The following is a 21328-nucleotide window of genomic DNA, read 5'->3' as shown; positions in this document are numbered from 1 at the left end:
AAAATTAAAGGGTTCTGCTTTTCCAGGAATGAGTTCAGTATTTAATGACCAATATATTCTAAATGCGCACCATATTACACATTCACTACATGTTCTTTTTCTTATCTTCTCTGTATCAATTACATCCAGTCCATGTATAATACTTCTCATAAATTTTTGTTCATGACTTTCAGTTTTGGAATTAAAATACTGAATACAAGGACAAACAAAGGTTATTTCAAATAAAACATACATATTTTAAAATCCATTCAATATCTAAATACCACAACTCTTTATTACAACAAATCTGAGTATTAATTCTAATTTAACAGGTTACTACTGCTGAAATTAAAGCATTCATTGGAATCAACATTTTGATGGGAGTGATGCAGCTGTCATCATACTATACAGACTGTACTGGAGTTCAGATCCCTTCTTAGGAAACACTGGCATAAGAAGTGTTATGACCGAAAACAGATTCTCAAAACTATATCAATATATACATGTCAATAACAATCAAACAGCATTTCCAAGGGACAGTGAAGGTTTTGACAAACTACATAAAGTAAGACCAATGATCAACATGGTAGATCATACTTTCAAAGACCATTACAAACCAAAACAGAATCAAACAGTGGATGTAGCAATGGTTAAATACAAGGGAAGATTCTCAATTAAACAGTACATGCCAGGTAATATATTATTTTTACACAATTAAATTCTCTCCTTATTGTGCTCGTAACTTTATATGCGGTATAGCTTTGCTTATTGTTGAAGGCAGTTTGGTGACGTATAGTTGTCAACACCTTTGTCACTTAGTTCAAGGTGGATAATTGTCTCATTGGTAATTATACCACATTTTGATTTAACATATTTTCATTTTGACCTGGTAAAAAATACAAATACAGTAGAATGTAAAATGACAAAAGATGATTTTTCTTATTAGGAAAACCAATCAAAAGAGGCATGAAAGTCTGGATGAGGTCTGACTCTACATCTGGATATTGTCATCAATTCAACGTATACATGGGCAAGGACGATCCAAACAAAGGGCCAAAACTAGGGGGAAAAGTGGTGAAACTGCTATGCAAGGATCTTAAATGGAAAGGACACCATATATATATGAATAGGTAATTACATAATTACATTAAAATAAGAAAAACAAAAATAAATCTAAAGTGTACATTATTACCTTGTAATACATGTAATATGCCAAAAAAAACCAACAGTATATTGACCATGTTATGCTGTCTGTATACATCATATGTTGAAAACAATTAATGAAATATGAGAAAAAAATTAGATTGAAATTAAACAAGGCCATAAACATGGACTTAAAATAATAATTATTAATGATTGACCTGATTTTTAGGAAAAAAATCATAGAAACAAAAAATATATGTTTTAATGTTCATTTTCAGATACTTTGCATCAGTACCATTGTTGAGATGTTTGGAAAGAAATGGCATTTATGGATGTGGTACAATAAAATGCAAATCAATTGGTCTTCCAGATGATATAACAGATCCCCGAGGATGGCGCGAGGGGAGAGCATTACCCGCCAGAATGGAAATTTGGCAGCAACTGTATGGCAAGATAAGAAAAAAGTTAGTTAGCAGAATATAATATTTACAAATGTACTTGTTTTATTGACATATGAGGAAAATTTATCAGTATATATTTAAAATAAGATAAGAATTCATTTCAATCTAACTAAAAAAAACAATCATAAAGAAAATTTTAAAATTTGTTTTTAAGTTTCCTATCTATTTGTTAAATCTAAAACTATACTTAAAATTTTTTTTTTTGCAAGATAAGGTTATAAAACATGACATATTTGTATTTACAGGATTTGTTGCTCAAAGTTTGATGACTTCTTGTCACTTAGAATGAAGAACAGCAATAATGATATTTTTACTAGTTGTTTGGTCTGTTGTTGTACTTAACTGTTTCTATTCTGAACAATCATTGAATTAACAAACTTCTTTTCAGGTACATTTCCTGTCTACAAATTCTAATCCGACAGGTGAAGGCTCCACCTTCAGAAGAGAAAAGAATGGTAATAGAGTCGAAATAGATAGGCCACCTCCAGTTGAAGGTTACCATAATTATATGGGAGGAGTGGACAGGAACAACCAGTTGAGTGCCAAAACACCAGTTGGTAGACCAGCTAAAAAATGGTGGAAATACTTGTTTTTTTATATGATTAATTTATGCATTACAAATGCATATATAGTATTGAGTGAATCAGTCGGGTATCCGCCAAGAAAGAAGAGATATTCTTTGTTGGATTTTAGAATTGAAATTGAAAAGCAGCTTACTGGAAATTTTACCAAGAGAACAAAGAAAACTGTGAACAAACAACCGAATAAAGATCATGTCAGTGTTCGTTTAAATAGAAATAAAAGACGGTGTAAATGGTGCACCAAGCAGGGTGATAAAAAGCGAAAAGAAACTGTCTATGGCTGCATAAATTGCAACATTCACTTATGTAAAGAATCATGCTTTGGACAGTATCACGAGGAACATGGATTACCATTTAATTAAAATACTAGATAACAAAACAAATTTATATTGATTGTTTGTGTGCTATTTCATGGCCGTCATAGTGAATGAAATGATTTTTTTAAGCTGTTTTCTATGGACTGTTGTTCAATTTTCATATTTTAAACAAATTTCTCTTAGTTGCTATGGATGAAACTTGTTGCTAGGGAAACATATAATGATAAAACATATCCTAATATTTCTTATATATGTAATATAACAGTCAACAAATATAAGATTTTTTTTTTCATCACAATTTTTTGTTGTTGCTAGGGAAAGAAATCTGTTGCTATGGAGAATAATGGAGACATAGGGCACATTAAAAAGTTAACATTCAGGTTATTCATAGTCAGTCAAACATTTAATGGTTTCAAGGAGATTTAACTGCTGTTATAAGTGGCTATCCTAATTTTAGCATATTTTCATACTTATATCTATAAAATTGTTACCATGGCAACCAAATATATGATTTTTTTTTTAAGAAAGTAAAGTGCTTATTTGGATATATAACTGACCAATATTATATATATTTAGCTGGTGTAATAAAGGCACAGTCAATATTTCATTAAAGTAAGCTTATTTTCAACATTTTATTGAAAAATCCTATGCGAAACAGGTACGTAAAAAAAAATCATGGAGGAAAATATAGTCATTATTCATTCTACAATGTATCTCCTCCTATTCCAAAAGGGTATTTTGCTATGCACGAATCAACAAACCTACCTAGTGAAATGTCACAATCGATACATTCACAAAAGGTTATTATTTAATGTTATGTTTCATGTGTTTTCAAGATGTAATATATGTGTGGGTTAGTGCTCAATCAAAGATGACAACCCACAAGAAAAGAAGATGAATGAAATGTTGAATATAAACAAGACTGACATAATTCGTCATGTTTGCTACATATGGAGCAGAAACTGATTACCCTTCCGGAGCACACAAGTTTGCCTCTGCTTCAGATTTAGTGCATGTTGCACAACCATTAAGTAGTAATGTGTGGATTTTTTCTTATTTTGTTTTGTCTTTTACAATTGCATTCTCAATCAACCTTCGAATTAAAATTTTTAAAAACACTGTAAGTAAGTACCTATTCAAAGTTCCTTAAACAAGGTTGACCTAGATGTAATTTTATGTTCTATGTAATTAACTTTGTTTTCAATGTGCTTTGCTATTTCTATGATTGTCTTTCCAAAGTTATTTTAACGAATCGTATTATTCAAGACAACGTACGTCACTGCACGGAAAAAAAATGTATGAAATTACTTTCTATATAATTATGATACTACCAAACCTTATCAAATGAATTTATCAACACAACAAGTACATGCATTAAGTATAGGAGGCTCATGAGAGTTTCGGTCAAGTTAAAAAAAACGGCGTACACGACGTGTACACATATCCTTTTTTATATATGAATTAAAAACCAAGGCAAGGATAAAACATGTACTCATTGCTAGTTACCAAATATATCTGAGACAGATATACTGAGAACAGCGGTATACTACTGTTGCCTTTACATACATATTAATGCCAGTTACTTGTCATTTCCGTCAAGTGAAAAACATTTGCTTAAATGACTCAATAAAAGTGGCAAATATCTATTGAACATGTAACGTGTGTGAACAAGAGCTTTCTTTTACGTTAGACAACAAAAGTATTGCATTGGGTAACATTCGTGAATAAGGTAAGAGCGAAATTTAAACAATATGAAGACCATACGCCTCAAACATAATAATGCCAATAACGGATGCATTGTGTAAAGCGTTCTCATTCACTATGTCAGATATGCTTTATTTATGAATGTATGCCTTCCTCGTTGGCTGTATCTATGTTTTAAAACTGAAAATGCTGACTTGTGGTATGTAAAAGAAATACTGTATATATCAGCTTTATCTAGTCTGCCTAGAAGGTGTTCAAACCTAGAATACAGTCAAGTCTATATAACTTATTTTATTACACTGGTGTTGAACTGATCATCGTAATTGCAGTTACGATGATCCCTATATAGCGGAGCCAAAAACCAGGTAAATCGTTTTCATCTAATTTGTACGTGTACATGCGTTGTTTTCAAGAATAACTCAGCATCAAGGTTAATATTTTCCGTATTGTTGTGTGTGTGTGTTAGTATCATATGTGGTATTGTTACCGAAATAATAGCAATAGAAAATTTATGGTAGATCATCGTAACTCCAAAAGAAGATTATCGTAACTGGTATACAATTAATTTGAAAGATAGTCGTAACTGTATGAAATAGGTCTATAATAATAGTAACTATTTTTATCAGTATCCTCTGCTAACGGAATATTGATAATAAATGGGGAATGTATTCAAGGATGTCTTTGTTTGCATAAAACGTTATGAAGGAATATAAATCATGAACAGTAATGGTGATACTGCCACAATTTGTTCCTGATTTGAGTTTTGTGGAAATAAGCATTTTGTTTCACAACATTTAATTGAGGCAAACTTAAGTAAGAGAATGGAAACAACAAAATCATCACTTCCAGTTGTAAAGGAGCATAACTCTATGAAAAATATCGGCATAAAGGGACAACCCGTTGTACAATCACGATATTTTCATACCCCCATAAATTATTTCAATTCTAATAGGACAAATATTTCAATTCTTTTGGATCGAAGCGCTTTAGGTGGAGGACAATATTTGCTGTTCCTATAAATAAACGCACTATTAAATTGACGTAAACGAACGGAGTACACTGAATTAGTGACATGCATATGCTTAAACTATTTTCAAAAACGTATCTAGATAGTTTTGGAGGACTTCAAATGATAATTTACATTGATTTACTTAAATGTATTATATGTATAAAAATAATTGGCTATACAAGATTTTAGCATCGTATGTTTACGTTTCCTTGTTGTGATGATGTTCGGTTTCACAAGCGTATATTTTCCCGTCAAATGCTTATATTCTAACGTCATCTTTCTATTACGTCGGGTACATCAATCATAAAAAAGCACATGACGTGGGAGTACAATCGGAACAGCCCTGGCAATATATAGATATCAATCTAAGTTTCAACATGTTAGAATGGTGAATAGTCGTCACATCCAATTATTGTTTTAAGGCAACTAATACATTATTTTTATTTATTAAACGTTGATGTAAAAATGTCTGTAAAAAGTAATTAGATTAGAAGTGTTTTCAAATCTTATATTGTTTTACGTTGCAATTGATAGTAGGGGTTAACTAAAGGCAACAGTAGTATAACGCTCATAAATCGTTAAAGCAAAACCAAATCAGGGTTTTAAACTAAAACCGAGGGATAGATAGCAAGAGGTTAATACCCGATACACTGAACTCTATCAAAAGTAAAAACCAATGAACTATACATAGAAATGGACTGATGATAACTTCATGACTTAATACATGACATATAAAAGTTAGATTCATTTGCAATTTGTTTAAATCCGAGTCCGTTGCCAGTTCACTTTTCATTTTTTTTTCAAGTTTTATTAAAAATAATTTGCTATTATTTCATCTTTAATATATCATTACAATATCAAGTTCGGAGGAGTTATGTGCCCTTGATGTGCCAAGTCCAGGTTTTCAGAGCTCTGAGTAAAAAATATTTAATTTTCATATATTTACTCATCTTGATGCAGTCATTTGTGGATTATAACATGTGGTATTGACTTTGCTTCCAGAATCCATAGATTAATTTGCTGGAACCTTATAACTTGAGGAGATTCGATTTGTTTTTGTGAGTAGCCCGTGAGTTGTTTACATGATATCATAATGGCGGTAGACCCTCATAAAGCTCAAATCCAGAGACACCTATCTATTCACTTCGGTATTAGTTTCACCAAGGGTATTACACATACTGATGTATTAAATGAACTAAAAACTCTAGTTGATCAAAACGAAATAAAAACCATACAAATTACAGAGAAAGATTGTATAGTTACAGTAAACGACCAGAACACAAAACATACTTTACTCACACGAGGAATAAACTTGAAAAACCGTTTCATCAAAATGGTAGATGTAGAACAACAAGTTACAAATGTGACTATAAAAGATGCCCCGTGTGAAATGAGTGACATTACAATATGTGGCCATATTTCAAAATTTGGTAGTGTTGTGAATGGGTCCCTACGCAGGGGTCTAATTAAAGATACAAACATTGAGACCGGTACACGTTATGTGCAACTAACAAACTGTGTCCCAATAATTCCGACCGCAACCAAATTCGGGAGGTTCAGTGTCAGGGTATTTGCAGACAATAATAGGACAGAGTGTCCGTACTGTACGAAAACAGACCACCCTTCCTATCGATGTACAAACAAACCCACCCGTCAAAATCAAGCGGCACGCAAATGTTATCGATGCAACAGTACTTCACATACAATAAAAGATTGTCCCCACTCCGAAAAGTTATGCTATCGGTGCGGGAAAGAAGGTCACATACAAAGAGATTGTCAGACTGATGACCAAGAAATGTATGGTGACTATGTACATGATATTCAGGAAGGCAGAGACGCCGATAAAGATGACTCGTGTACCGAGGATAATAACACGGAGGAAGTTATTAACGAGCTAAACAAAACCACCGAAAATATGATTGATCTGAATAAAACCACCGAAAGTGTGTTTGAAAAAAAGAACGCCACATTCCCGATTGCTCAATCAATTATATTTGGCGCTTCCAATTGCAGTCGCCTTAGAATTGAGGACACAAGTGTAAATGTTATAGCGGTATCAGGCACCACTCTTGATCAAATTGACAAACTTGTTTGTCAATCTGACTATATAGTTAATTCTGACCTAGTTACTAATGTGATTTTATCATTAGGGACAAATGACATCAGTAAGCATAGGAGTGACACCGAGCAAATAACGGCAAATCTTACGACATGCATAGATACAGTTAAAACCAAATATCCAAAGGCACGCATTGGCATAAGCAGTATTCTACCAAGAAGAGGTAAGAGTGCCTCTATACAAGCATTGAATACAGCAGCAAGATCTGTCAATAGTTTTACACAAAAACTCTGTGCAAAAAGTCAAGTGCTGAAATACATTGACCTATGCATGCTATGGGACGAATTCGCTCCCAACAAAACACCATACCGAGCACTGTTCGATTTGAACGACCCGAGTGGAGTACATATCAGCATGTCCGGTACAGAACTGGTAGAAAATATATTTGAGGACTTTATTAATTCAGTGTGTGAAGGTGAATATCAAACCCCGAGTAAAAAACGTAATCGAAGTTCAAGTTCCACTCCTGGCTCAAGCGAGAAACAAGTAACCAAGATGCCCAAACCATACTAACAAATTATTTACAATATATATACAAATGTAGTACATGATTTTTTATTGTAGTCGAAATCTAAATTGCTATAATGCATCTGTTTAATTCAACTTTGTCAACAATACCTAAAATCAATGCTTTTTTTTAAACAGCTTGTAAAAATTCTTTGTTTATTTTTATTTACATATAAACACGTGGACTATGTCCTGAATTGTGACCCCATAATCATTGTAAAATTGACAAATATTTTAAAGAGTTGTTGTAACTTAAGTGTGTTCACCAACGTACACTATGAAATATACAATATGTTTAATTATTATGTTGACCAACGAAAACAAGTTTCCATGAATATTTGTAGTTACCAATGTGAGTTTCGGCCTAGATCACAAATTCATAAAATGAATGAAGGTGTTTATTTAATAAAATTTAAAAGGCAATTACGGGTGTATGCTTATCCCAGCGAACTGTGACGATGTCATAAGTATGCACGAGCAAAATGATACGTTTGTTATTGTGAGAAACTTTCTATATATTGTGTGTAACTTCTTGTTACATATCTGTAGCACTTATGAATATGAACAAAACAAATCATTATTCTACCATAACTTTGTATTATGTCAATTTCAATTGTTAGTTTAAATGTCAATGGTATGGTAGATAACAAAAAACGAAATGCCGTTTTTTACTGGTGTAAAAAGAAAAATATTGACGTAATATGCTTGCAAGAAACACATAGCTCTAGTGAGGTCGAGACGAAATGGAAAAAGGAATGGAAGGGGGACAGTTTTTGGAATCATGGATCAAGTAATTCAAAAGGGGTAGCAATTCTTTTTTCAGAAAAATTTAAATTTGAAATTTCTAAAAACGGCCAAGATAATAATGGAAGAACAATTTCTGTACATGTTAAAACACCAGGGAATAACGGGGTTTTTATTTACAATATTTATGCTCCCAATTTGGCTGGTGACAGAAAATTATTTTTTGAAAAAAATATTCTCATTGATAACGGTAATAGAAATATTGTTCTTGGGGATTTCAACTGTGCTCTTATAAAAAAATTAGATCGAAAACCGGTGCCTTTTCGAGAAGACATTGGATCGCTGGAATTAAAAACATTTGTCGAACATAACGAATTAATAGACGTGTGGAGAAAACGATTTCCTAAAGACAAACAATATACTTTTTGTCGAGGTAACTCAAGGTCACGAATTGATTACATCTTTATAAGTAGTGAGCTTCAAAATAAATCGCAACAGGCAAAAATAGTTTATTTCCCGTTCAGTGACCACGACGGTGTATTCATGAAATTAAAAACAAATGAACCAGAACGCGGTCCCGGAACGTGGAAAATGAACTCATCAGTTATTCAATCAGACTTATTTAGAAATACTTTCGAAAGCTTTTGGGAAAACTGGAAATTAAAAAAAAATAAGTTCGCAAATAGTCTTGAATGGTGGGAGGAAACTAAGATAAAAATCAAAAGTCTTACTATAGAAGTGGCAAAGCAATTAAACGTTACAGAAAAACAAATAAGGGAGTGGGAAAAAAAATTGGATAAAATTACGGGATCCGATCTTACAAATAATGAAAACGAATTGAATGATTTAAAAGTTAAAATAAAAGACTATTATGACAAAAAAGCCGAGGCAGTAAGAATTAGGTCGAAGGTTAATTGGTACGAGAAAGGCGAAAAATCTACAGGGTACTTCTTTAATCTAGAAAAAAAGAGGGGCGCGGAAAAATTATGGTCTAGAATAAAAGGTGCAGACGGAAAGTATAAAGATGATATAGAATCTATTTTAGAAGAACAAGTATCTTTCTACAAAAAATTATTTACGTCCGAGGGGTGGGATAGGGAGGCGGCAGAAAATCTATTAAAGAATATAGATCATAAACTAACCGAAGAAAATAAAAAAATGTGTGAAATGGAAATAACTTTGGATGAAATAAGTAAGGCCATTACAATCTTGAAACCTGATAAATCCCCTGGGGAAGACGGAATTGTAAATGAATTTTACAAAATATATTGGTATTTGATAAAGGAAGACTTCGTGGCGGTTATTAAGGATATCTTTGACAACAATTTGCTCTGTGAATCTCAATATAGAGGTATGATCACGCTTATGTTTAAGTCTGGGGAGAGAGAAGACATAAAAAATTGGCGTCCTATAACGCTCTTGAACACGGACTATAAAATTATTTCCAAAGTACTCGCGGAAAGATTAAAAAATGTATTACCGCAAATAATTGATTTCGATCAAAAAGGGTTTGTCAAAGGGCGCAACATTTTTCAAGGCAATAGATTACTACAAGATGTTATAGATTTTTGTGAATTAGAAGATGAGGAGGGTGCAATATTATTTTTGGATCAACAAAAAGCATTTGATAGGGCGGAATGGGAATGGATCGATTTTTGTTTATTAAAATTTGGGTTTGGGGAAAAATTCCGGAGTTGGGTAAAAATGCTTTTCATTAACGCCAAGACGTGTATTCATACGAATGGGTTTACTTCTAGATTCGTAGGCATAACCCGTTCAATTCGTCAAGGGTGCCCAATAGCCCCGATGCTATATATCCTGCAAGCAGAACCACTTGCAGCTTCAATTAGAAACAATCCTAATATAGAAGGAATAAAACTTCCTACTAGAACGGGGGACTATATTGAAACAAAGCTAAATATGTTTGCTGACGATACTCAACTCTTTAATAAAAGTGAGGAGTCTATCGAAGAAACATTTAAAATTCTAAAACTGTACGAAAATGCTTCGGGGGCTAAAATGAATATGGATAAGACTGTTGGCATGTATTTAGGCAAGTGGCGAAATAAAAAACCAAAATTTAACAAAATTAAATGGTCTAAGCGTCCTGTGAAAGCATTAGGGGTACAACATGGATACGGGATAGACTTAGATCAAATTTGGTTAGAAAAAATAAATAAGATAAAAAGCTGTATGGAAGTTTGGAAATCAAGAGATCTCACATTTTCGGGAAAAGTTTTAATTATTAAATCCTTTGTACTGTCTGTCATTGGATACGAAATTGAAATGAGAGGTATCCCGGAGATATACGAAAAACAAATAAATAATATTATATGGTCCTTTATATGGGATGGGAAAACAAACCAAATCGCTAGAACAGTGTGCTGTTTACCGAAAGAAAAAGGGGGGATAGGAATGATAAACTTAAGGGACTTTATTAAATCAAAACAGGTGAAAAGTATGTACAGTATTGTCAACTCAAAAACACAAAAATGGAATGCAATAGGAAAATACTGGTTAACGTCACTAGACGAAAAATATGATACAGATTTTTTTATATGTTCTTGTTCGGACACTACATGTTTTAGGCAAATACAAATGTCCAAATATTATAAAGAACTTTTAATTTCCTGGTCTGACTTACAGAAAATCCAAACATCGGTCACGAAAGAGGACCTTTTAGAAGAAAATATATTCGGCAATTTTAAATTTAAGTTCAAGGGACATGCATTATATTATGCAAATTTTGCTTCCAGTGGAATAAAAAAAATTAAAGATATATGGGACTTAGACAATAAATCCTTTAAAACTTCTTTTGATATTTTTAACCGTCTTAAAGATAAAAGGAATTGGATTGCACAATATAGCGGCATTAAATCTTCGCTAACACATCAACAAATTGACGTTTTAAAAACAGACTCTAGCATGCAAAGTCACTCTGATAGACCTATAAAATTAATAAATTCTTGTCAATTTATAAAAAATGGAGTTGTCGTCGATGCCAAAAAAATATGCCTTAAAGATATAAGATACTTCTATGAGAATAAAACAGCTCCAAAAAGCCAGTTTAAGTGGAATTTACAATTTGGGAATGAGCTTCCATGGGAATACATTTGGGAAAACTTGAATAAGAATTTAGCTAATAGGAAAAATAAACAACTTCAATGGAAGTTACTACATAATATAATTTACACTGAAGAAAAATTACAAAAAATGAATCGCTCAAACGGAAAGTGTCACTTTTGCAATGAAAAAGAATCACTTTTTCATCTTTTTATTTATTGTAAACTGGTGGAAGACGTTTGGCGGGAGATTTTTAAGAAAATATGGGATTTTTGTTCACAGTTAAATATCGAAAAATTACAAAAATCGGAAACAAGTATAATATTTGGGGTCATTAATGCAGATGCATCTTATACCCAAATTTTAGATACGGTACTTCTAATCACGAAATGGGTTATCTGGAAAACTAGAAATATCGCAAAATATCAAAATAAAGGGATAAGTAAATCGTTGATTTTAAATATGATAAAACAAGAAATGCAATTTTTGCTCAAATATTTTAAACCGAATACAAAAAACGAAGCCTTTTCTATTATGTGTGACATTTTTTGTATATAAATATACATTTTGTGTGGTCAGGTCAGTGCAATGACCTCTTTGATACTGATTGAATAATAATATGTATACTGGGGTATATAGCTCCCTATGTACATGTAATTTCTATTGTGTATGTAATTCATGTTTATCATCTAATTGTAACAAGACATGTTGTATCAACAGGTTAATTTCATAAACAAATATTTACTCACCATATCTTTGAAATAAAACCTTTTGGAAATCAAAAATCATTAAATAATCCATTTTTTTATGAATGAACTACTGTAACACATCCCTTTAACAAATCGCACGTGGTAAATAATCACATGACCAGAATTTAAATGTAATTGAAATTAACATAACAAAAGACTTGATGTACGGTAACTTTGAAACTGCTTAATAAATACAGGTAGCTTTTGTGAGAAATAAAGATACAAAACAAACTTTATTTAAAAAAAATTATATATGGTGAGAGGTAAAGATATATAGATCGATAATGATTGCAGGTACATGTACATTTGTACAAGGACAGATAATATTTTTACTGAGGGTTAATGTTAATAATTTATAGTGGGAGTTTTTTTTTCTCATTTGATTTTTCCCCGACAAATGAGACTGTAACAATTGGGGCCCCCTTAGTTGCTCTCCTGGGCAACTGAGGGTTGATGTAACAGGCGATTGTTAATAAAATATGTTTTATATTTAAAAAAAAAAAAAAAAAAAAAAAAAGTTCGTGATAATTGTGTAATCTATATAGATAAACTCATCATAGATATCAGGATTACATTTTGTATTTACGCCAGATGCACGTCTCGTCAACAAAAGACTCGCCAGGAACGCTCGAATCCAAAACAGTAAATAAATCCAAATAAAGTACAAAGTTGAAGAGCATTGAGAACCAAAATTCCTAAAGGTTTACCAAATACAGCATAGTTTTCCTTTTACAATCGGAAAACGAATCGTGATCATCCTATCAAAAACTTCAAATACAACAGTTATGATTTAAACAAATGTGTTAACAACGACAGAAGGCATAAAAAAGCTGCTATGTTGTTTGTCATGATAACTATAATATAAGCCAACAGTTTAAACAAACAGAACCAGATATCAATTTCAGTTTCCACATAGGATTAAAGGGATATGTCCATGAATTTAGGGTTGTTTAATCCTCAATTGGAATGTGTTTTTCCTCTTTAAATGTATTTTCAAATCCATATCCGAATACTTAGATATTTTTTTATTTACATTTAAGTATATGTACAGCTATAAAAATTAATATGTTTATCATAAATAAAGTGAGCGATTGGCCACACGCTGGTCATGTCTTCATATGTTGCTTTGATTTGTTGAGAGGCTTCAATGACTTTTTCTCTACATGATCTTTCCTCTGATTGGTTTTAGTACTTGTCTTAGCGTTATGAACTGACACATTGTTCTGCTTTCGATCTGAAATAAAATATACTATTTAAAGTCACGACCAAAAAAATTAAAGTAACATAAGATAACTAATATGGACGATAATGTTAACCCAAATAATATGTAGTTGTTATTTTAAAGGGTTAACAAGGGCGATTTCCGTGCGTAAAACAGATTTATATGCGTGAGACAATAACAAATATTTTCATACTGAATATTAACTAAATATTGTTTATCCTTTTGCAGCATTCCATGATATCTTGTCGGTCTACTTCTCTTTTGTTTTCCGCTTTCAAATTCAACGCACGACCATAAAAATATAATTCTATGTGTTACCAGAAGGAAATAGAATAATATTCTCTAATAAATCCATGGCTTTAAATATTTGGCTTTGAGCTTTCTTTATGGAGGTGAGTATTGCAAAGCGTAATTTCAGTTTTAAATCAATTGCAAGAGGTAATAAAAATACAAATAGTGAACTGACATGAAAACGTAAAAAATCACTTCTTAATTTTCATATTCAGTGTTATCGTTTGTTTTATAAATGTTAATTTTAATACCTGTGTGTGTCAATTTCAGATTTTCATATTGTTTCCCAATAAGAGGCCTGCCAGAAGGTCTGCTCAATTTATTATCACAAAGGGTCTCACTGAAAGTACATGGCGTGTTTAAATGGAATGTTTTGTTAATAAATACATCAGATGAAATCAGTCTTGCTAAATATTGATATTCCGTAATAAAATTCTTACTTAGAACAATAAGTCATGTAAGAGCTAATTTGTAAATACAAATTTTCTTAGTTTTACATGCAAGTACTCACTAGACTGAACAAATTTCTAGCTATAAACATTCAAAATGAAATTTGAGAAGAGCATTTTTATTTCGTTAAATGCCACATTAGTGCACGTGCACATGGTAATGGTTGTTTTGCAGTGTGTCCTTTAGTACATAGAGAAAATACTTAGCATGCTCGTTAAATATAAATATTAAATACATGGTTTACTCTTATTTTTGAGTGTAAATTCACATTGCGATAAGACGTGTCACGGTACTTGTCTATCCCAGATTCATGTATTTAGTTTTGATGTTATATTTGTTATTCTCGTGGGATTTTGTCTGTTGCTTGGTCCGTTTCTGTGTGTGTTACATTGTAGTGTTGTTTCGATGTTCTCCTCTTATGTTTAATGCGTTTCCCTCTGTTTTAGTTTGTTACCCCGATTTAGTTTTTTGTCCATGGATTTATGAGTTTGAACAGCGGTATACTACTCTTGCCTTTATTTACCTAGATTCCTTTGTTTTTTTATCAACACCTAGTGAAGCTGAAAAATAAAAATTCAAATGACATAAGGTTTTTAATGCAACATTAAGAGATATAACATACAAACTGGCACATTCAAACGTGAACAACTAACAGAACAATTGAAAAATAACTATTGTACTCCTGCATTGGTTCAGACATTCAAAAAAAAGGAATGTCGGGTTGACTAATAATCTGTTATTAAGCTTACTATACCTCCAACTTGTATGACAGGTAATTAGTATCAAAAAGCTTTTAGAAAAGAAAGAAATGCGATGGGATAGGTAAATAAAATAACTTTTACTCTTAAATATTAACCAAATACATGTGTAATGTTATGGTTAATGTACTTATGATTGCCAGTCGATTTACTTCTCTGTTGTCTCCGACTGATCATATTTATAGGAGTTATTTAATCTAATGAAAACAAATGTTTACTATATAACCAATACTCAACACCAATCTTTTTTCACAAAAGGATTATTTATAAATAAAAAAAATGCTCCTTCACAAAATCATGCAGCATAAATGAATACTCTAAAAATCCGTAGCCAGCACTTCTGTGCTGACATGAATTATCATTGATATGGTCATATTTATAAACTAACTGTTTACGAAACTTTTGAATTATTGAAATACTACGGCTTTTATACCTCAGGAATAGATTACCTTATCTGTATTAGGCAAAACTTTTAGAAATTTGGGTCCTCAATGGGTCCTCAATGCTCTTCAACTTCGTACTTTCTTCGGCCTTTTTAACTTTTTTTTATTCGGGCGTCACTGAGGAGTCTTTCGTAAACGAAACACGCGACTGGCGTAAATACAAAATTTAATCCTGGTATCTTTGGTGATTTTCTTCTCTGGCTAACAAATTTTAATCCTGGTACCGTTGATAGCTTTAAACACCACTGGGTCGATGCCACTGCTGCTGGACGTTTCGTTCCCAGAGTATCACCAGCCTAGTAGTCAGTACTTTAGGGTTGACATGGATATCAGTTATATGGCCATTTCTATAAATGTCCTGTTTACAAAACTTTGGATTTTTCGAAAAACTGAGGATGTTTGGAATTTCGGGTCCTCAATGTTCTTCAATTTTGTACCTTCTTTGGCTTTATAACTATTTTGATATGAGCGTCCATTTCACAATTAAAAATCAAATTGTATCTCAATTGAATTTTAGAGTGAAGCACAAATATATTTATTAAATCAAATCTATAATATGAAAATGTAGTACATAAAGCTCCCTTTATTCATAACTTTTAATCACTTGCAGGATGGTTTAGTTAAATACATATATATATATATATATATATATAATGTTCATGATTCACAGGAAAACATTAATTTCTGAATTTCCCCCGTCTTCTTTCGATTTAATCATATGTATATGACTTAATGATGTTTAACATATAAATCAGCTGAACGTTTTACAAGAGTTTCATTGTTGAGAGAATATTAAACTTCTGAATGATGAAAATTAGACTTCGTCAAAAAGCTATATATCCAATGAAAGTTAACCGAAAAAGTTTGTGATTCAATTTTTTTTTTTAATATTTATATTTTTGTCAGAGTTAAAGTAAATATTTTGTCAAAATTTTATTATACTGTAAATTCAGTAATTATTGCGAGGTTTGTATTATTGCGAATAATGCGACAGAATTGTAAATGCAATAATTTAAACTCGCATTTTGAAATATTTTATATGGTTTAAACAGGACCTTTCTCAAATTCGTAAAAATCAGAATCGCATTGAAGTCTAAAATGACAAAATCGCAATAATAAACATGATAAATGAACGCAATAATTTCTGAATTTTCAGTAATCAAACAAGCAAATTGGTTGTAGTCAAGGTGTGTGGTACCAAAAGAGTTATTTACCTGTGGTAGGTATTTGTATGATTTCATACTGTTCCTCAATAAGAGGTTCGTCTGCGGGTCTGCGCAATACATTACCACGAGTCGCCCCACTGAAAATACATCGTGTGTTTAAACAGTTTATTTTGTGTTAACAAAAACACCAGAAGAAGTCAGACTTGTTAAAAATATTGATAATCCGTATTTGATATCATTAGTTAAAGCAGTAAAAACTTTATTTGATATGGAATATACTATTATCTCCTTTAATCTAATTGTGTTGATGATCTCATGGAAACATGTTGACCTCGATTGTTGGAAGTTCTGTGTTAGAACATTTATTGGCCAAACAAAAGAATTTCTTATATCTGCATTTCCACAAACCTAACTGTATTTTGTATAAATATTTACCCGATTATTGCAACAAAATTTCTATACATGACTTGTTCCAAATAAGTTTCGTTTTTTGTAAAGATTTTTCTGCAAGTCAGGCGACTAATAAAAGTCAAATGTTTGGCTGTGCGGGATATATAAGTTTGCAGCCACGTTCGCTCAGAGTGCTCTTTGTACGTTAAGAACCCTTGTGACAAATCTTTGAGGGGTCCGTATATCGTCTGTTTCAAGGAAAAATGTCTGCCTCTATCCAATAGGCAATTCCAGTGGTAGTCCAAATTTTCCCATCATCATAATCCCAATTGGCCTATATTACAAGACCTGCCTATTGTTTTTATTTGTTAATTTGTTCTCGTCCTGAATATGCATGAGCTATTTGTCACTGGACGTCAAGTAACAAACAATCAATCAAATTGAATCTAGAATACTAAATAAATTATCTTTCATAGGAATGCAATTTCATCATTGATTGAGTTTTGCGTGCAATTAAGAATAATATGACACAAGTGGCTTACCCGCGATCCTGTGTTATTTCTTCAATCCCTCCTGAAGCTACAAAAAAATGTAAAATGATATAAGGTTCATCGTTTAATGAATAATATAAAAAAAAAAAAATCGGGAGGATTTGTAAATATAATGATTGCTAAAATACCATGGCAATAACATAGTAAAGTAACTGATTTTTTTTTCATCTTACCAAATAATTTCTCCATCAAAAAATCAAAATTTCAACAAGTTACAAGTAACAAATCAATCAATAGAAAATGAATAAGTATGTTCAGTTTTAAAAGAAATATTATCTTACATTCAGATTTTAAGTATGCTATGTGCTAACTCGTGTTCACGGATACCTAACAAGTATTGCAAAAACTGTCCCTTTATTGAACAAACTGTACACATTCAAATTTGAAAAACAATCGAATAAACATGCATTTGTTTAGCATAAATCATAGTAATAATTATATTCCCATTTTTAAGAGAAAGTCTAAAAAAGAAGGCAATCTTTTGCTATAAGATAAAACAAAATACTGTTACCAAACTCATCTTGGTGGATTCTTAGATGCGTGTAGTTTTCCATGATCGATTTTGCCGCAAGAAATTTGACAGATTTTCTATCTGTGTTTATGTATTCACATAAGGGGTGATTCAGATATAATATTCGCGACAATTTATATTGGCGATATTTCATACTCAAACCAGAATGTTAAGTGTCATAACATAAATATAAGGATAAATATACAAAAATGTAGACCCTTTTATAAATAGTTATCAAAGGTACCAGGATTATAATTTAATACGCCAGACGCGCGTTTCGTCTACATAAGACTCATCAGTGACGCTGAGATCAAAATAGTTAAAAAGTACAAAGTTGGAGAGCATTGAGGACCCAAAATTACAAAAAGATGTGCCAAAAAAACACGGAACCAAGTGCATATGATCAAACCATAGTTAGTGAATCATCTGTACTCACGTAATTGTAATCATTTAACTATTTAAACTGTTTGATGTACGTCATAGACTAACCACTTAGCACTTTCGGAGCACCTGAGATCAACCCCAGATTTTATGGGGATCGTGATGCCCAATCTTTAGTTTTCTATGTTGTGTCGTGTCTACTATTATTTGTCTGTATGTCTTTTCTTTTTTAGCCAGAGCGTTGTTTTTCGATATATGTGTTTGATTGTCCCTCTGGTATCTTTCTCCACTAGTTTTTAGCACTGATATTTGACCATTACCTTCGGTGGAACTTCCTAGGTTTTGCAGTTGGAGACTGGTATTTTCATATAATCTTTCCTCAGTTGGTCTACAAACACACATGAGAAATGATGTGACAATAAGTCAATGATTAACTAGTTCTAAACAAAAGCTGAGAGTACTATACGAAGACCGAACGTAGTATCTAAAATCAACTACCTAATATTCGGCGTTTTTCTTGATAACAACTACTTTATTTAACATGTTTAAGCGAAACAAGATAAAAATTATTCTGACTTGAGAATGATTGCGAACGGTATTTGCATCAAGCTTACATGTATCAAGTGAACATTATGCAATATAAACCTATACTGTGTGACCTTTAATCAATTAAATTGACTTGAAGTATCAGAGCATTTACATAATGTTTCATTTATGCTTAATTTTAATACGGCACAACTCCTACTGCTTTACTTGATTATTCATCTCACTCGTACTAGAAAAAAGTATATCATATCTACAAATGAAGATATTTCCCTTCACGACCCGAAGAAGTTAAACTCAATTCTGTGTAACCTTTGGAATATGATGTTAATACAAATGCTTATGTTTTCTCTCAACTAAGTTTAATATAACCGTTGAATAGTAGTGAACTAAATGTAGCAACTGGGTCTTGCTTACCTGGTAGTTTTTGAGGTACTATCCTTGATGCAGCAAGAACATCCACTTGTAGTGTCCAAACGTTGTGTTAGTAATCGAAACCCTTGATAAAACACATTGCTTATTTAATGAATACACCGTTATGTATTATTTTATTTTTGCTTGCTTGTTTAATTTTTGTAATATGACATTGCTTTAAAAAAAAAGAGATATAATTTCTATTAAAACAACATCAGATGTCGTGTATTGGTTTACTCTTTGCAATATTTCAATTCATCAAATAAGTATTCAAATATTTTGTATGTCAGCCCTTTGGAGAAAGAATTGATTTACTGATTGTTGGTTGCCTTACAACTGGTGGCAAATATATAATGTTCAAAACGATTAAAAAAGTAATATATACATCGAAGATGAATTAAAATGCAGAATTGTAATCGACATTTTTTTATTGAGTTCGGTAAACAAACAGTAGGTATGTCAACTGATACTGATTTGGCACCATTACTTAGAATGAAATTCAAAACAGTGTAGCTGTGACCATTGATTGACACATTAAATTCATCAATTGACTGGGACAATTTAGGTGAACGTTTGTATGTAACGACCACTGCTCACTATGTACTTTTTAAATACACTTTAACTATGGGGTCACCAAAGGTTTTCAACACATAAATAAAGTAATTCGAAAAATTAATCAGAAATAACACGATGTTTTGATATATAGATAATATATAAATCAAAACATAAAGGTTATTCCTGATTAATTTTTCGAACTATTTTATAATTAAAGGCGTTAAGAAACCTTTGGTGACCCAACAGTTTAAATGTCTACCGTAGGTACGTCGTGAACAGTGGTCGTTACAGACAAACGTTCACGTATATTGTCCCAGTCAATGGATGAATTTCATATGTCAACCAATGGCCACAGCTACACTGTTTTGAATTTCATTCTATTTGTTGGTACTCATATAAATCATGATGATAGTTCATACATAATCTTTTCAATGACAATAAGAAAAAACAACGTCTTTCAAAGTTCTTTAAAACTCTAGTTTCAGATATGATGATTACATCTCATCACTCAATTACACATATTTTAATCAGTGCTTGCATATTCAAGTGAACCTGGGGTTAAGTATATTTCTAAAACAGAAGGTATGCTGCACATATCGATCTGTCCTCAATAATAACGCGGATGAACTGATTCAACCTAGCATATGTGGCAAAGGGGACTTTTCAACTTTCTAATTGTTAACTTGCCATTTCTCATCAGTGACAAACCATATGCGCCATGGTATAGTGTTTCTATATTTCAGTTAATACACTATATTCCCGCACGTTCCAGATTCACAGCAGGTGTCTGTATATTTAAAGAACCGTATGCATGCACTAATACTCATTACCATATGCATTCCAAGTCGATAAAAACTTCTTTTTACCATGCGTTTTACCCTATATTGAGTGTACATATATTCTTCAATAAATTTGATTTTCATTGAGAATAAATCGGGTATTAAACTCATATGCTGTATAGTTTCTTTTCGTCTATTCTCTTTTTAAATCATTAAATTTTATACACTGTAAAAGTTAGATACAAAAACAAATTAAAGTGCAGATAAATAGCAGAAGATCAAATGTATGACCGAATAAGAGTGATGTTTTATATAATGACTTACTATGGACTAGCACCATTGTTATGATGATTACAAGTAACGCTATCAATATCAATGCAATCCCACCAATAAAATCAGGGCGTATTGGAGAAATCTGACCTGCTGTGAAATAAATATCCAATCATAATATAGATAAAGGAACAATTATTATATGTAAATAAGATTGTAACATGTTTC

At 31.9% G+C, this 21328-nt stretch overlaps 2 protein-coding genes and 1 long non-coding RNA gene across 3 annotated transcripts in view; 1 reads left to right on the top strand and 2 right to left on the bottom strand.

The window, feature by feature from the left end:
- The first annotated feature begins 562 nt into the window (after positions 1-562).
- LOC134722888 (piggyBac transposable element-derived protein 4-like) lies at positions 563-2526 on the top strand. Its single transcript, XM_063586522.1, has 4 exons — positions 563-671; positions 926-1109; positions 1401-1590; positions 1972-2526. The coding sequence occupies exons 1-4, from the start codon at positions 563-565 to the stop codon at positions 2524-2526; spliced, it is 1038 nt and encodes a 345-aa protein (XP_063442592.1).
- Positions 2527-13380: 10854 nt separating this feature from the next.
- On the bottom strand, positions 13381-16844 carry LOC134721655 (uncharacterized). The gene is made up of 4 exons (XR_010107894.1): positions 16755-16844; positions 14863-14899; positions 14141-14229; positions 13381-13610 (listed from the first exon to the last, which is right to left on the bottom strand). It is a non-coding gene; the product is annotated as an uncharacterized LOC134721655 (long non-coding RNA).
- Positions 16845-17651: 807 nt separating this feature from the next.
- The window catches only part of LOC134722887 (carcinoembryonic antigen-related cell adhesion molecule 20-like), a 30853-nt gene continuing 27176 nt past the window's right edge, over positions 17652-21328 (bottom strand). Inside the window, exons 8-11 of the mRNA XM_063586520.1 lie at positions 21155-21253; positions 19500-19581; positions 18774-18927; positions 17652-17675 (exon numbers count right to left, since the gene is read on the bottom strand). Of these exons, the coding sequence (XP_063442590.1) occupies positions 17652-17675; positions 18774-18927; positions 19500-19581; positions 21155-21253 (359 nt within the window). The remainder of the gene's footprint in view (positions 17676-18773; positions 18928-19499; positions 19582-21154; positions 21254-21328) is intronic.

This window comes from Mytilus trossulus, chromosome 6 (genome assembly GCF_036588685.1).
Source record: "Mytilus trossulus isolate FHL-02 chromosome 6, PNRI_Mtr1.1.1.hap1, whole genome shotgun sequence".
NCBI classification, from domain to species: Eukaryota; Metazoa; Mollusca; class Bivalvia; order Mytilida; family Mytilidae; genus Mytilus; species Mytilus trossulus.
Note: the sequence above shows the minus strand (reverse complement) of the source record. Positions and strands in the feature narration are given on the sequence as shown.

Excerpts from the sequence above, each read along its gene's own strand:
- LOC134722888 (XM_063586522.1), top strand. The coding sequence starts at position 563 with ATGGTAGATCATACTTTCAAAGACCATTACAAACCAAAACAGAATCAA. Across the intron at positions 1,110-1,400 it reads CACCATATATATATGAATAG|ATACTTTGCATCAGTACCAT; the intron begins GTAATTACATAA and ends GTTCATTTTCAG. Across the intron at positions 1,591-1,971 it reads GCAAGATAAGAAAAAAGTTA|GTACATTTCCTGTCTACAAA; the intron begins GTTAGCAGAATA and ends ACTTCTTTTCAG.